This window comes from Seriola aureovittata, chromosome 4, assembly GCF_021018895.1.
Source record: "Seriola aureovittata isolate HTS-2021-v1 ecotype China chromosome 4, ASM2101889v1, whole genome shotgun sequence".
Taxonomy (NCBI): domain Eukaryota; kingdom Metazoa; phylum Chordata; class Actinopteri; order Carangiformes; family Carangidae; genus Seriola; species Seriola aureovittata.
Genome location: NC_079367.1, coordinates 29,403,243 through 29,416,886, shown reverse-complemented (window position 1 = coordinate 29,416,886; position 13,644 = coordinate 29,403,243). Strand labels below are relative to the sequence as shown.

General features: G+C 40.2%; 1 protein-coding gene across 1 annotated transcript; it reads left to right on the top strand.

Annotated features, from left to right (window-relative positions):
• Positions 1-3,290: 3,290 nt before the first annotated feature.
• LOC130167196 (sodium/potassium-transporting ATPase subunit beta-3-like) lies at positions 3,291-12,349 on the top strand. The gene is made up of 7 exons (XM_056373158.1): positions 3,291-3,700; positions 7,240-7,368; positions 7,722-7,820; positions 8,026-8,213; positions 8,667-8,717; positions 9,380-9,466; positions 10,734-12,349. The coding sequence occupies exons 1-7, from the start codon at positions 3,472-3,474 to the stop codon at positions 10,899-10,901; spliced, it is 951 nt and encodes a 316-aa protein (XP_056229133.1). The 5' UTR covers positions 3,291-3,471; the 3' UTR covers positions 10,902-12,349.
• The last annotated feature ends 1,295 nt before the right edge of the window (positions 12,350-13,644 follow it).

Sequence of the window (13,644 nt, the reverse complement as noted above, 5' to 3'; positions counted from 1 at the left end):
TGGGCTATTGGGTGTAGATTGAGGCGGGACAAGATGAATATAAATGATTTTAGCTGATTTTGTTAGTAAATGAACTGGTGACGATGGCTTTGGAATATGAGCATAAAGGAGGCAGGCAAACACAAGGATTATTTTATTCTCATGAAAAGGGGGAAGCTATGAGAAATTATTGAAAATGAATATAATGACAAATAAAAAAAATAAACAATTATAAAAAGGTGAATGAACTAACAATAGAGGGTCACATTATGGCACAGAGCAAACACTTTTCAACTTACTTTTCAAAATAAGGCTGGCTCTTAATGAAGTACACAAAAGCAATATAAGACAGTATACCTCTCCTTCTTTTAAAGCCCAGGGAGGAAAATGATAATTAGCTTTTGATAAATAATGAAACGCAGAAAAATAACAGATTACCTCAGGACAACCCAAACAAAACATGCAAAGGCAACTGCTGTTTGCTCTTTGAGGAATCTTCAGCGCAAAGCTCCATACGTGCTTCTGCTGCAGCCAGTCGAGCTGCGTTCCTCTGCCGAGCCACTCTGGTGCCTCTGATCGAGCCGACAACATTCACACTCCAGTTGGTGCTCCGGCTAACATTACCTCCTCTGCCTTTGCTCCAGCCAACATTTGTCAGTCTGTCTGTTCTGTCGCTCCAGAAAATGATAGCAGTACAACCTCTGCCGCCCCAACTAATTACTCCTCTACCTCCATACACTCCTCCATTGCTCCAGCTACAAACTCTGCTTCTTCCACAAGCCTGGCAGAAGTCCACTGCTCCAGTAAATGGTAAATGGTAAATGGATTTGCACTTACATAGCGCTTTTCTAGTTTTACTCACCACTCAAAGTGCTTTACACATACTTGCCACATTCACCCATTCACACACACATTCATACATCACAGTCACACACTGATGGAACAGCCGTCAAGGGCAAAGTGGGGTTCAGTATTTTGCCCAAGGACACTTCGACACGTGGACTGGAGGAGCTGGGGATCGAACCACCAACCTAATTAGTGGATGACCCACACTACCTCCTGAGCCACAGCTGCCCCAAACACTCCAGTGAGTGTTGTGGGGATCTGACTAAGTCTAACCAACCAGATGACCCAGCTATTATGAAGCGCCGAAACGTTGCAGCTGTTTCCAGGTCTCAGGTACAGGCCACCTTGGTAATCTTATATGTTGTTCATGTTCTTGGAGGGTCCTGGAGAAAAAAAGAATGTCATATAGATACACAAACACAAACCTGTCTAGCATATCTTGAGCACGTCATTCACCCGGTTCTGGAATACAGCGGGTGCATTGGTGAGGCTGAAGGGCATGAATATGTATTTGAAGTGGTCCAGAGGTGTGTTGAAGGCGGACCAGGTTTTTGGCTGCTTCAGTGGAATATGTGTGTGGTTGTGTATCAAAAAACTAATGACGACTGGATGAGAAAGCACCTGCAAGACCCCAACTCCCCGGGTTATCATTCAGGAGTGGGAATGTGGGGTTCCCGAGCCTGGAGGACAGGGGCTGCAGGTGGCATTGGGTGTGGTTGTTCCTCCGCTGATGGTCCAGCTGCTGCGGCTAAGGGGTTGTAGTGCAGCGGCTCGGCCCAGTACAGCAACGGTGTTTCGGAAAACTGTATAAAAAAGACAAAACAAACTGCTTTGACATAACATCATAAGTGACTTGGACACTAGATTCCACACCAATGCAAAAAGTGAAGAAGAATTTTGTGCTGTTCTGAAAGTTGGGCAGGTTTGTGAGGATAAAGTCCCTTCTGTATGCCAACCACTGATCCTGAAGTATTCTTACACAGCTCTTACACCTGAGAAAATGAAGTAGGACACCTGAACACTGTATAATATGTTGCCACTTTCCCCTTAACTTGTCTCCTCTTGGTTTCTTCAATGCAGTTTGTAAGATCCAGCTCCAAAGCATTTTGGAGAAATGTGCACTACTTTACATACTGTATATTTTGCACACTGCCTGTGACTGATGCTGGTGAGAACTTTCAGTAAGATAAAGCAAAGCAAGTTCCATTTCTACCTGTAAAATGGCTATTGGATCACTACACACATGATGCCCACAGGCTTATTTCTAGTTGGTGTGTATACTTGGTTCAAAGATTTGCAGCTGATTTTACTCCTTTGTTATATCATTTTATAGATGATAATGTCATTTTATTTTAATTGAACAAATGAATGTATATTTAAGTTATATGTAAGTTATTTATCAATGTTAAGACAATTTTACCATTCAACCTTTAATTCTGTAAAATGGCCTTAGCACATTTCTTATGGAGGATACCATCAAATAGTGAATTTTATTATGTGCAGAGTGTTGGATGTATGTCTGTGTTACATTTTCAGGGTTCACATAGCCTGCGGAGGTGGGGCCCAATGTAATATCTTTTCATGGGCCCCAAAATCACTTGTGGTGCCTCGGGCCGCATCCAACCAGAGTCCAGCTCAGAAATATTGGAGGTTTTCATCATGTTTCACTCGGACTTCATGTCCTCACACTTCCAGGGGAGTCCATGCTCTCAGTGACCCCCTCCAGGTTTCTCTGTTATTGTCCATGGGACTGGACCTGAAGTGGTGCTCTCCAGGACTCTACCCTAAGATTCTTCCTGCCTTTAGTACAGAGATGACCCTCTGTTTTTACTCAGGTGGTTGCTCATATGTTTCCTCTCCTCCTTCCTTGTTTCCTGTCCTCCTCATGTACCTTCTTCTCCCCTTGTGTGTGTGACATCAGCACGTCCTATATTTATCCAATGACATGTCTTCATTGTAGTCATGTGATGTGCTGTGAGCTGTAGTGCAGTTACATAATTCAAGATTTAGTTTGATGTGAAATTATATTGGAGCAGCTTTGGAACAGCTGTTTATTCTTTTATTCTCTGTAAATATAAATGTGTGTGTGTGTGTGTGTGTGTGTGTGTGGTGTGTGTGTGTGTGTATTTATCTATATTTAGATATATCTAAATATTGTATACACACACACACACACACACACTTGTAATAAACTTGATAAATGTATAAAGCAGACTGTGTGGAGCTGTTTAGATTCTGTGTTTATGTTCAGTGAAACATATGATCTGAATATTTCAGCGTTATGGCAACGTTATTATAGAATCAACATAGTGTCATTCTAACGTGAGAACTGGGTTCTAACAGTAGACCCCCAGCCCCTCACCCCCGGGCCGTGTACTGCGCATGCGCCTCGTTCTGCAGCAGTCCGTGTGTGTGTGTGTGAGTGCGTGCATGTGTGTGTGTGTGTGTGTGTGAGTGTGTGTGTGTGTGTGTGTGTGTGTGTGTGTGTGTGTGTGTGTGTGTGTGTGTGTGTGTGTGTGTGTACGTGTGTGTTTGTGTTCAGCCAAACAGCTCACCAAGGCTCACTTATCCGACGGATCGGTTTAACCCGGCTTTTAGCCCGCTCCGCGTTGATTAGCCCGGATCTGTTCAAACCCCTGCGCCAGCATGTCGTCCAGTCCGCAGGACCAGAACCAGGAGCCGAACCAGGAGCAGGAAGAGGAAAGGAAAGAGGAGGCGAAAGCTGAGAAGACAGAGGTTAAAAGTGAGGAAACGAATGAGGAGCAAAATAAGGAAAGGAAAAAGGAAAGCAAGAAGGAGAAGAAGGAACCCTGGAATTATTGTATCTACAACCCTACCACCGGAGAGTTCCTGGGCCGGACCGCCAGCAGCTGGGGTAAGACAGGCGGCCTGGAGACAGGCTGCGAGTCCGCTATAAACGGTCCGGGAGCTCTGAGACACACGAATCTGTCTGTCTGTGTATTATTATCACAGTACATAACAGTACATCATAGAAAATATATAGTACATAACAGAATATTAAAGTACATCACAGTACATAACAGAATATCACAGAATATTACAGTACATAACAGAATATTACAGTACATCAAAGAATATTTGAGTATACCATAGTACATCACACTATATGACAGTATCACAGAATATTACAGTGCATCACAGTACATCACAGAATATTGCAGTATATCCCAGTACATGGCAGAATCGCATCATAGAATATAACAGTATACCACAGTAGAGATAGATAGATAGATAGATAGATAGATAGATAGATAGATAGATAGATAGATAGATAGATACTTTATTTATCCCCTAGGAGAAATTCATGTGTCCATTAGCTCATTGTTGATAATAATAATAATGATAATAATAATAACAATAACAATAATAAAAAGTAAATAATAAATAAACAATAATAATTAGATTAGTCCACTTCCTTTGGCTGAGGTGTTCTACAGCCTGATGGCAGAGGGAACAAAGGATCTCCTGAACCTCTCTGTTCTGCAGCGCAGTGAGATGAGATGTTTGCTTCTGTAGCTGCTTCTCTGTCCTGCCAGAATGTTGTGGAGAGGATGGTTGGTATTGTCTAAGATGGCCTCCATCTTACATTGCATGCATCGCTCCACAACAGTCCTGAGTGAGTCCAGTCTCCTGCCAAGCACAGACCCAGCCTTTTTGACCAGCTTGTCCAGTCTCCTTGTGTTCATGTCGGACATGCTGCTGCCCCAGCAGACTGCAGCATTAAAGAGTAAACTGGCCACCACTGACTGATAAAACATGTGCAGCATTTCACTGCAGACGTCAAAGGACCTGAGCTTTGTGAGGAAAAAGAGACGGCTCTGCTCCTTCAGGTAGATGGCATCTGTGTTCAGGGACCAGTCCAGTTTACTGTCCAGGTGCACACCTAGGTATTTATAAGTGTGCACCACCTCAATGTCCTTCCCTCGAATGTTGACTGGCTGAAGGGTGGGCCTAGACCTCCCAAAGTCCATGACCATCTCCTTGGTCTTGGAGGTGTTTAGAAGGAGGCAGTTCTTGTCGCTCCATTCACTGAAGGCCATCATCAGATCCCTGTAGTCCTCTTCCTGCCCATTCCTGATACACGCCACAATAGCTGTGTCATCCGAGTATTTCTGGATGTGGCAGGACTCAGAGTTGTATTTAAAGTCGGCCATATACAGAGTGCCAGAACAGTCCCCTGTGGAGCCCCAGTGCTGCTCATCACTGTCCCTGAGACATAGTTACCCAGCGAACTGTGGTCGTCTTGTCAGGTAATCCACAATCCAGGACGTGAAGCAGGGATCCACGAAAAGCTGCTTCATGGTCGGTCTTCCCGGTGTGATCGGTTTAACACACGTAAAAAAAATCATTAGACCATCACAAGATGAGGAGGCATTTGTAAAACAGGAAAACAAAATCACACCATCAACACACAGGTTGTATTTGATGCCGCCTGTACAGTTATAGACATTGTTGTACAGTGTCCAGGATCTAGGCAACATGTAATTCATGGATTTTAATAGAGAGTGTCCTGAGGCAGCTGTTTGAAAGCCTCATATTCCAGCTGGATGTCACTTGGTGGGGTTAGTGGATATCTTCTCACACCTAAACCCACAGCTGGGACTACAGCTACATTACAACAGGTAAAGTTACAACAGACTGTGAGAATAGGCTTATAGGCTGCCCGTTAGCTTTAGTTAGATTGTCTATGAGATGTGAGTTTTTTTGTTGTTTTGAGAGAGAATTGAAGGTAAGTTTTCATTGTAAAATTAAATTCTCCAGGGTCGACACAAACATTATCATACAGATGCATTTTGGAGAATGCACTACTTTTGTAAACAGCACCGAATCCCTTATTATTTGATTTGTATTCATTTATTTCTGAGGGTTTTTTTTAATATTATTATTACTGTGGGATTGGTTGCGCATGTGTTTTCACCGGCACAGACCGTTCTTTCATCAAACCAATCTCTGTGCTTCCTGCAAGTGAGCTCGTCCATGAAAATTGATGTCAGCCACAGCAATGAAGTCGCACTCTTAGCTCAGGAGTTTTTGCTTTTCCTGTTGGGAATAGGACTTAAAAGAAAACTTTTAGTTACAAACTTTTAGTGTTACTTAGGAGTAGTCTTAGTGGTAAGATAAAATGCTTTGTGAATACGGGCCCTGATCAGCTTCTACTTGGAAACCTTGTGGAGGGGGACACCCAGAACACTGTAGGATTATATATCCCATCAGAGATACAGATGTTGGGACTTCTTTGATTAGTCTTCTGCCACCACAAATCACACCTCAATATCTGATCATGGAACAGGGTTTTTCCTGCGTAGAGAATTTAGAGGTGGACGCCTCTGTCAAATTTCGTGCTGCCTCCGCCTCCCGACAAAATTGTAGTACTTGTTTTCTCGGTACTCGTGGATTTGACGTTTGTAACTGCAATTGCGGCTGTACCCCACTAAGGCAATATATTGGCGCTGTATCGTAATCTGTGCATCAGGCAGAGCCATCCAAAACTTCCAAAAAAGAATACGAACGCGCTGGATTTTCTGCCTGCGGAAGGAGGCGGTGGCCTGATTTTTAATAGGGTTGCCATCCGTCCTGTATAATACTGGATCGTCCCGTATTTGAAAATAAAATGCTGCGTCCTGCCTCCAACTCCCAAAAAAATTATAGTACTTGTTTTCTCGGTATTCGGTGGATTTGAATTAATACGGGATGCACTTTGTCCCGTGTTTTCGTTCATATTATGTCCTCAAAGTGCTCTGAATAATGTAATGTCAAGTAAACCCAAACGAGTTGCCACCTTTTTTCACATTCAAGGTGGCAACCCTACAGATGAATGTTATCTTTTTTACATCCAAGCACACCCAGCTTCTTGAAAAGTTTCCCTAAATTAACGTTACATCCCATCATATATGGGTTTTTTTTTTTGCAGAAATGTCTCAAATCACAGCTTATTTTAAAAAGAGAGTTCGCGAGGAGCAGAATCACGAGGACAGGTGAAACAGTGCAGAGTACAGACATCATTAGTTCTAATATGGGAAAAAATGGTAATTCATGTTACTGACGAGATACGGTTAATTTGTCAGTACTGAAAGTAGGCTTAATTCTCAGATCTCAGAAGATCTCTGCAGTATATATATACCATGCCCCATGTGAGAGGGTACACTGCCACATTTTTGTTACAGTCATCATGATTGAACGTGAAAAAGAAGCAAACGTTTGTATAGAACACATTTACATGTATTAAATAAAATAAAGAAAACAGAGTCATGTGGGATTAGTCTGATCTGCAGCGACTGATCTGATTTGACGGGATCACTCAGTTCCTGAAACACAGAATAAAAAACACTGCACAACAATGTTTGTTTCCTGTGTTGTGTTTAAATAAAGTAATGTTTGAATTGTCTCCTCCAGGTCTCATCCTCCTCTTCTACCTCATCTTTTATGGGTTTTTGGCTGGAATGTTTTCTCTCACCATGTGGGTGATGTTAAAGACTCTGGACGAAAACATCCCCCGACATCAGGATCGAGTGGCCAATCCAGGTGAGTTAACGTTTAACCACAATTCTTGGTTACTTTACATCCATAAAGATGATTTAGATGTTTTTCAGATTTGAGTTGAAAGAGAGGCTTTGACGATAATTAAATGGAATTCATTCAGAAATAAATGATAAAATCACAGTGAGGACACCGACTGGACAGGTGTATAACACTCTGAGAACACCCGATGGGCAGGTGTTAATCAAGTTGAGGACACCTGCTGGACAGAACTGAAGCAGTTGTCGCCGGTTGTGTTTTCACTCTGCTGTTCAGGTCATTTTCCGTTTCAGAGTCGCAGTCATTCTGTTTTCTGTGTTTGATTACTGATTATAGATTGTTTTTTTTGTTTTTTGCAGGTTTGGTGATTCGTCCTCACGCAGCTGAAATCTCATTCAACCGCAGCAACCCAACAAACTACAACCATTACGTCGAACAACTGCACAACGTCCTGCAGCGTGAGTATGAGCGCACACATCACTTTGTCTTTGTGTTGATCAATGCTGGATTTTCAAAGGTGTGGTCTGCCCCCAGCACACGTGCTGATTGGCTTCCTCTTCTTCAGACTGTCACCTTAACAATAAAGGTCCAGTTTTGTGTGGACAAGGAACTGATGTCTCCTCAAACATAAAAACTAATTATTATGATGTTGTTTATTTTCAGAATATAACGACAGTGTTCAGGAGCGTAATGACTTGTGTCTGGTGGGTGAATACACTGAACAGGATGATGAGCAGATAAAGAAAGTTTGTCAGTTCAAACGTAGTACACTGCGTCAGTGCTCCGGTCTGCCCGACACCAGCTTTGGATACGCTGAAGGGAAACCCTGCATCATTATCAAGATGAACCGGGTCAGCAAAAACATTTTTCATTTTCACTCTTATTGTTTGACAAGCTACAAAAGTAGTTGTGCTAATATTTGTTTATGATAAACTGACATGGAATGAATGATGATGAATAGGTAGAGGTGACAAACATTACAATATTGCCTTAATTTTTTAAACCTGTCAGTTCTGGCTAAGGCTTATATCATTTCTCATATCATGCTAATTGAACTACGATCAGCTGTGTGTTACTGTAATACATTTTGAAATGACTCTAGTCAGAGTCAAGATCACTCACCTGAAGGCATGACAGTTTCTATGGTTACTATCAGGTTGATATACCTAGAGCTCTGAATGTTAGACACTTTGTCAGTTAGGTTTTATTTTATTTGAATTTCACTATGAATAATTATGAATGAAATATATATAATGTATATTATGAAATGACAATAAATAAAAGCAACAGCTGTTTGTCTGCAGGTCATTGGACTGAAACCACGAGGAGATCCCTACATCAACTGTACTGCCAAGGTAACACACATATTGTACATACACAAACACATTATACACACATTAAAACACACGCTTTTATCCCAGTTATCCAATTGTCCCATATTGCCCTGTACTGTGAAGCTGAATGACCAACAAACCTAAATACACCGTTTTTTATGAGCCGCTCGGTAACCAATCAGACACTGAGAAATGCTTTAGTTCTTGTCAAGCTGGCAATAAAAATCCAAACATTGAATGCACAAAGAGAAAAATACAATAATGACATGTTTTAGAACAGTTTAGATCAGTGGTAATATTCGTAGTAGTTTTTAAATGTAAAAATATTTCTGTTGGTTACAGATATAACCCTCTGATGATATCTGTAACACATCACAGGGTGTACATAAATATACATATAAATTTAATGCTCTAACCTGGAATTCTGTGTTTTGACCCACATCACGAGCTTTCCCTAACCAAGTGGTTTTTGTGCCTAAACCTAACCATTTTAACCCAAACAACAATGGAAGGACTGAAACTGAACGCAATTTGGGTAAAGATGTGTTATTTGATCGATGAGATTGGATTGAGTTAGTAGATAGTTTGATGTGAAATTTATTCTCGTTCTCCTCATTATGTTAATTGTTAATGTATCATTATCATTTTGTTTAAATAATATAATTTCTACCTGTCTCTGATAGAGAGACAGTGTGTTACAGATGCAGTACTTCCCATCTGAAGGTCGGCTGGATAAAATGTTTTTTCCGTACTATGGCAAGAAAGCGCATGTGAGTAAAGACTGTGTGATTAGTTTACTATAAACTATATTGTTTTTACTTTGGTGTATTATCATTATTATTATTATTATTATGTGATATCTGTAAGTGATTAAATTCTCACTGTTTAATGTGTGACTAATGTGCAAGTCCTTCACATTTGCAGTTAGAAACATGGTTCTAACATTGACATAAAATCATCATTAATACCTGAAAAGCAGCTGTTTATTGGCGAAATGCATAGTCAAAAGTTGATGGCATAGCGCCACCCCTAGACAGTTTTTGATGTTTTCTTTGAGTAATACTTTAACACCTATATTTGTATTTGATGTTCTTGTCCCTTCCTTCGACTACACCAGCATCTTTTGTTACACATCAGTCGTCAGCAGGGACAGCAGCAGATATTCTTCTGCTGAATCAACTCAAGTTCATGTGACCTGGAATGAGCTAAAAACATGAAAGCACAATAACTTTAAATGATGAACATGTGCTTCCCAAGAAAGATGAACCCAATTGGTCAGATGGTGGCAGGGTAATTAAGGCCTGAAAATGCAATTATGGATAGGCCACGCCCCTCACACCTCAAGCTTGTTGATGTCTTATTTGGTTTTTAAGATATTGACCAATGACCTTCAAAGGGGCGTGGCTCAGCACATACATTGACCAAAATCAACAACTGTTGGGCAGATCATTACAAAAACATGCAGGATGTGTCCTGTGTGGGATAAATAAAGTTAATCTAATCTAATCTAATCTAATGTATAAAAGTTTTGCACAAGGACAAATTAAATGGTAAAACTGACACTTCATGGAGAGCTCACTTAGGTCTGAGTGGCAGTGTTGGACCTGAATGGAGAATTCTGTGTAAACTTCCACTGATCAAAACAGCTGCTGACCTGCAGAGGAGGGTCTTACACAGTATCTGTTAATGCTTTTGTCATTGTTATCAACTCCTTGAACTTTGATGTGAATTCTGATGAAAGTTGATTACAACTTTTATGGCACCACAAACAATGTGGAAGAGTTCACAAGCACTTGGTGCCCTGAAAATGTTTTATGTTCCGTTGTAGAGAATGAACTGCTTTTTCGACATAAAACTATGTTTTTGTTTTTATTAATTTAATTTTATTTATTTATATCTTTCATTTTGTTTTTCTACAGAGTATTTAGAAAAGTATTTAGAAAACTCTGTTGTGAGCAAATGGAGACTTTGAATTGAATTCTCTCTCTCTCTCTCTCTCTCCATTTTAACCCTACCTCCCTCTCTCTGTCTTTACAGCCTGACTATGTGCAGCCTCTGGTCGCAGTCAAGTTGTTGTTAACAAAAGATGACTACAACGTCGAGCAGACAGTGGAGTGTAAAGTCGAGGGTACTGACCTGCGTAACAATGATGATCGAGACAAGTTTCAGGGCCGTGTCACTTTCCGTGTGATGGTGTCAGAGTAAACGGCCCTGCTGGTTACCATGGATACCACAAACTGGGTTTACACTGGAAAAGCTCCAGTTCAGGACAATTTTTAATCCAGACCTGATTTATTCTTGGATGTCTGAATGCGGTTCATCCTGTTCAGAGGACCACTGAGAGATACATATGGTTACACTGCCAGAACCCTTCATATTTTATCTTAACCGCAGTCCAGATCTTTTATTCAGTGGTTTAGATCTGCTCCAGTCAATGCAGATCAGGTCTGCTATGGAAGCATGTGAGCCATCTGTATAATGATGTGTTTTTTTTAAATGTATAAATGTGATGTAATAAATCAATGATATGATCCTAGTACAAGGTCACTTCAAAACATAAACGGTGAAATCACACAGAGGACCGAAAACCGAGTTCAGCTTTTCACTGGTTATTCTACAGTTTCAGTTGACATTCAGTTTGTCAGTAATCAGATTAATCACATTACTCAGCCTCCACCCTGAAACAGTCATGCCAGAGGACCTGCCTTTTACAATATTAATGACATTTACAGTACTGTACTGATAACGTGATTAAGTTGAGTTCTAAAGCAGAAATCTGGATTTGTGACCATACAAACATTTCAGTAGTGCTTCTCTGCATGAGTAAACAGATCTATAATGATAGTAATCTAATTGCTGATCTGTATGTAAACCTTGTAGAATAAACAGAGTAATTTGGTTTATGCAAAGAATTAGCAAACAATTCAGTATAAACCTTTAATAGATAAATGATAATATGAAATCTCATGAATACAGAATGTTTCACCTGAATGCTAGGATTATAATTTCCTGTCTAAGACCGAAGCTTCAGTGTTAACATACCCCCCTCCATACACACACCTCCCCCGAAACTCGTGTGAGCAGAAATATTTGTGTCAGTTTTAGTTTTTCACAGTAAAAATGTTGAAATATAATTTATGAATTGAATTAGTTCCTCTCACTGTGTTTCCAACCAAATGTTGTACACTTTTTTATGTGATACCAGCGACTACTGTTGTGTTTTTATTGAACAAGATGACATGCAGACTTGCAGAGGTCCAATTAGTCTTTAGTACATCTGTTTTATCATCATGTCTCACTGCTGTTTCAACTTACCTTGATGTATTAGTTTCTATCCTGAATGAAAAAGAATGTGATGTGTCTATCTGCTAGAGGAAGAAAAACAAGAACCATGATAATGCAGCTACTGTGCTGCAAATAAAAGATCCAACAGTGTCATTTTTTATTGTAAAAATGTTTCTATCAGGTTTTATCACACTGTCTGTAGTTGTACTGTAACTTTGACTGCACAGCTATGGTGCCATAGGTGTGCCATAAAATTTAATAAATTTGTAAAAGAATAAGAAAATAAATGTGGAAATATAAACAGGAATGAATACAGAAATAAATGAATAAATGTGGAAATATAAAGAGAAATAAAAAAAATGCTTTTACCTATTGCTCTTGCTTTTAATGTATTGCTTTTGCTTTTCCCACATTGCTTTTGCCTTTTCTATTCGAAGGAGAGGGCTCTGCCTGAAGATGGGCAGGCTGCAGTACAGTTACGCCGACTTCATGTTACACACAGCTGTGCCCCCCCCCCCCCCCCCCCCCCCCCATGATGTCATAACCAAGACCTCCACATATTGTATTTCAGAGATATCTACTGACATGAGCATGCTAACCAAGTAGCCACATCCTGGACCATGTTGTAATACCACTTTATGACACTAGATGCTGTGTGAGACAGTGGAGCATCTGACACTTTATTTATCTCCTAGGACAAACCCATGTGTCCAGTAGCTCATTGGTAATAATAATATAATAATAATAATAAAAGTTAATGATAAATAAACAACAATAATTAAATGAGTCCACTTCCTTTGGCTGAAGTATTGTATAGCCTGATGGCAGTGGGAACAAAGGATCTCCTGAACCTCTCTGTTCTGCAGTGCAGTGAAGTGAGACGTTTGCTGCAGCTGTAGCTGCTTCTCTGTCTTGCCAGAATGTTGTGGAGAGGGTGGTTGGTATTGTCCATGATACATTTTAAAGTCATAATGCAAAAGTTTTGTTTTTACTTTGTGATCTGAGAGGTGCACAGTAACAGTTTATTGAAGCAGGAGCAGCAGTGTCCTCTGCTGATTGCAAAGAGATGTGAAAAAGCTTACAGCACCTGGTATTCACAGGCAGTCTCCCTTCCAAGTACTAACCAGGCCCGATGGAGAGTTCCTGGATAGTAGTCCCAAATTCATTTATGTAGCCCAAAAGGAAGCTGAGATATATTGCATAGGTTCTGAGGTAAATATCCGCCACGTTACAATACTGCCATCTAAAAACACTCTGGATCCCTTATCCTCTTTGGAATTAACCGATACAAACAATCCATTACATCACTTTACTATTACTATTTGATGTCATATCTTTAGCCATGTATTTGTTTGATTAAGAATTGTTATCTTTGTGTTAGTCAATGTATTCTATGTGTACTATTAAGCCATGATAATACTGTTATTCCAGTTATTGTTCCTAGCAATAGCTATCGTGTACGCCATTATTAAAAAGGAATGGGCCATGGTGGGAGTAGGATATGCAACACTTGCACGTAAAACCAAATTAAATCAAACAAACTTAAAATTTATCATTGTAATTGAGAAATCACTACTTCTGATGTGAGATTGATCAAATTAATCCATAACTTTAATAAAGTTGTCCTCCTTGAGGATTGGTGCCCCCTTTTTAATGAGAGCGT

What these genes read in the sequence shown, in the direction of transcription:
- LOC130167196 (XM_056373158.1), top strand. Translation starts at nt 3,472, where the DNA reads ATGTCGTCCAGTCCGCAGGACCAGAACCAGGAGCCGAACCAGGAGCAG. An exon ending in ACTGCACAACGTCCTGCAGC is followed by an intron (nt 7,821 to 8,025) that starts GTGAGTATGAGC and finishes GTTTATTTTCAG; the next exon opens with AATATAACGACAGTGTTCAG. An exon ending in TCATTATCAAGATGAACCGG is followed by an intron (nt 8,214 to 8,666) that starts GTCAGCAAAAAC and finishes GTTTGTCTGCAG; the next exon opens with GTCATTGGACTGAAACCACG.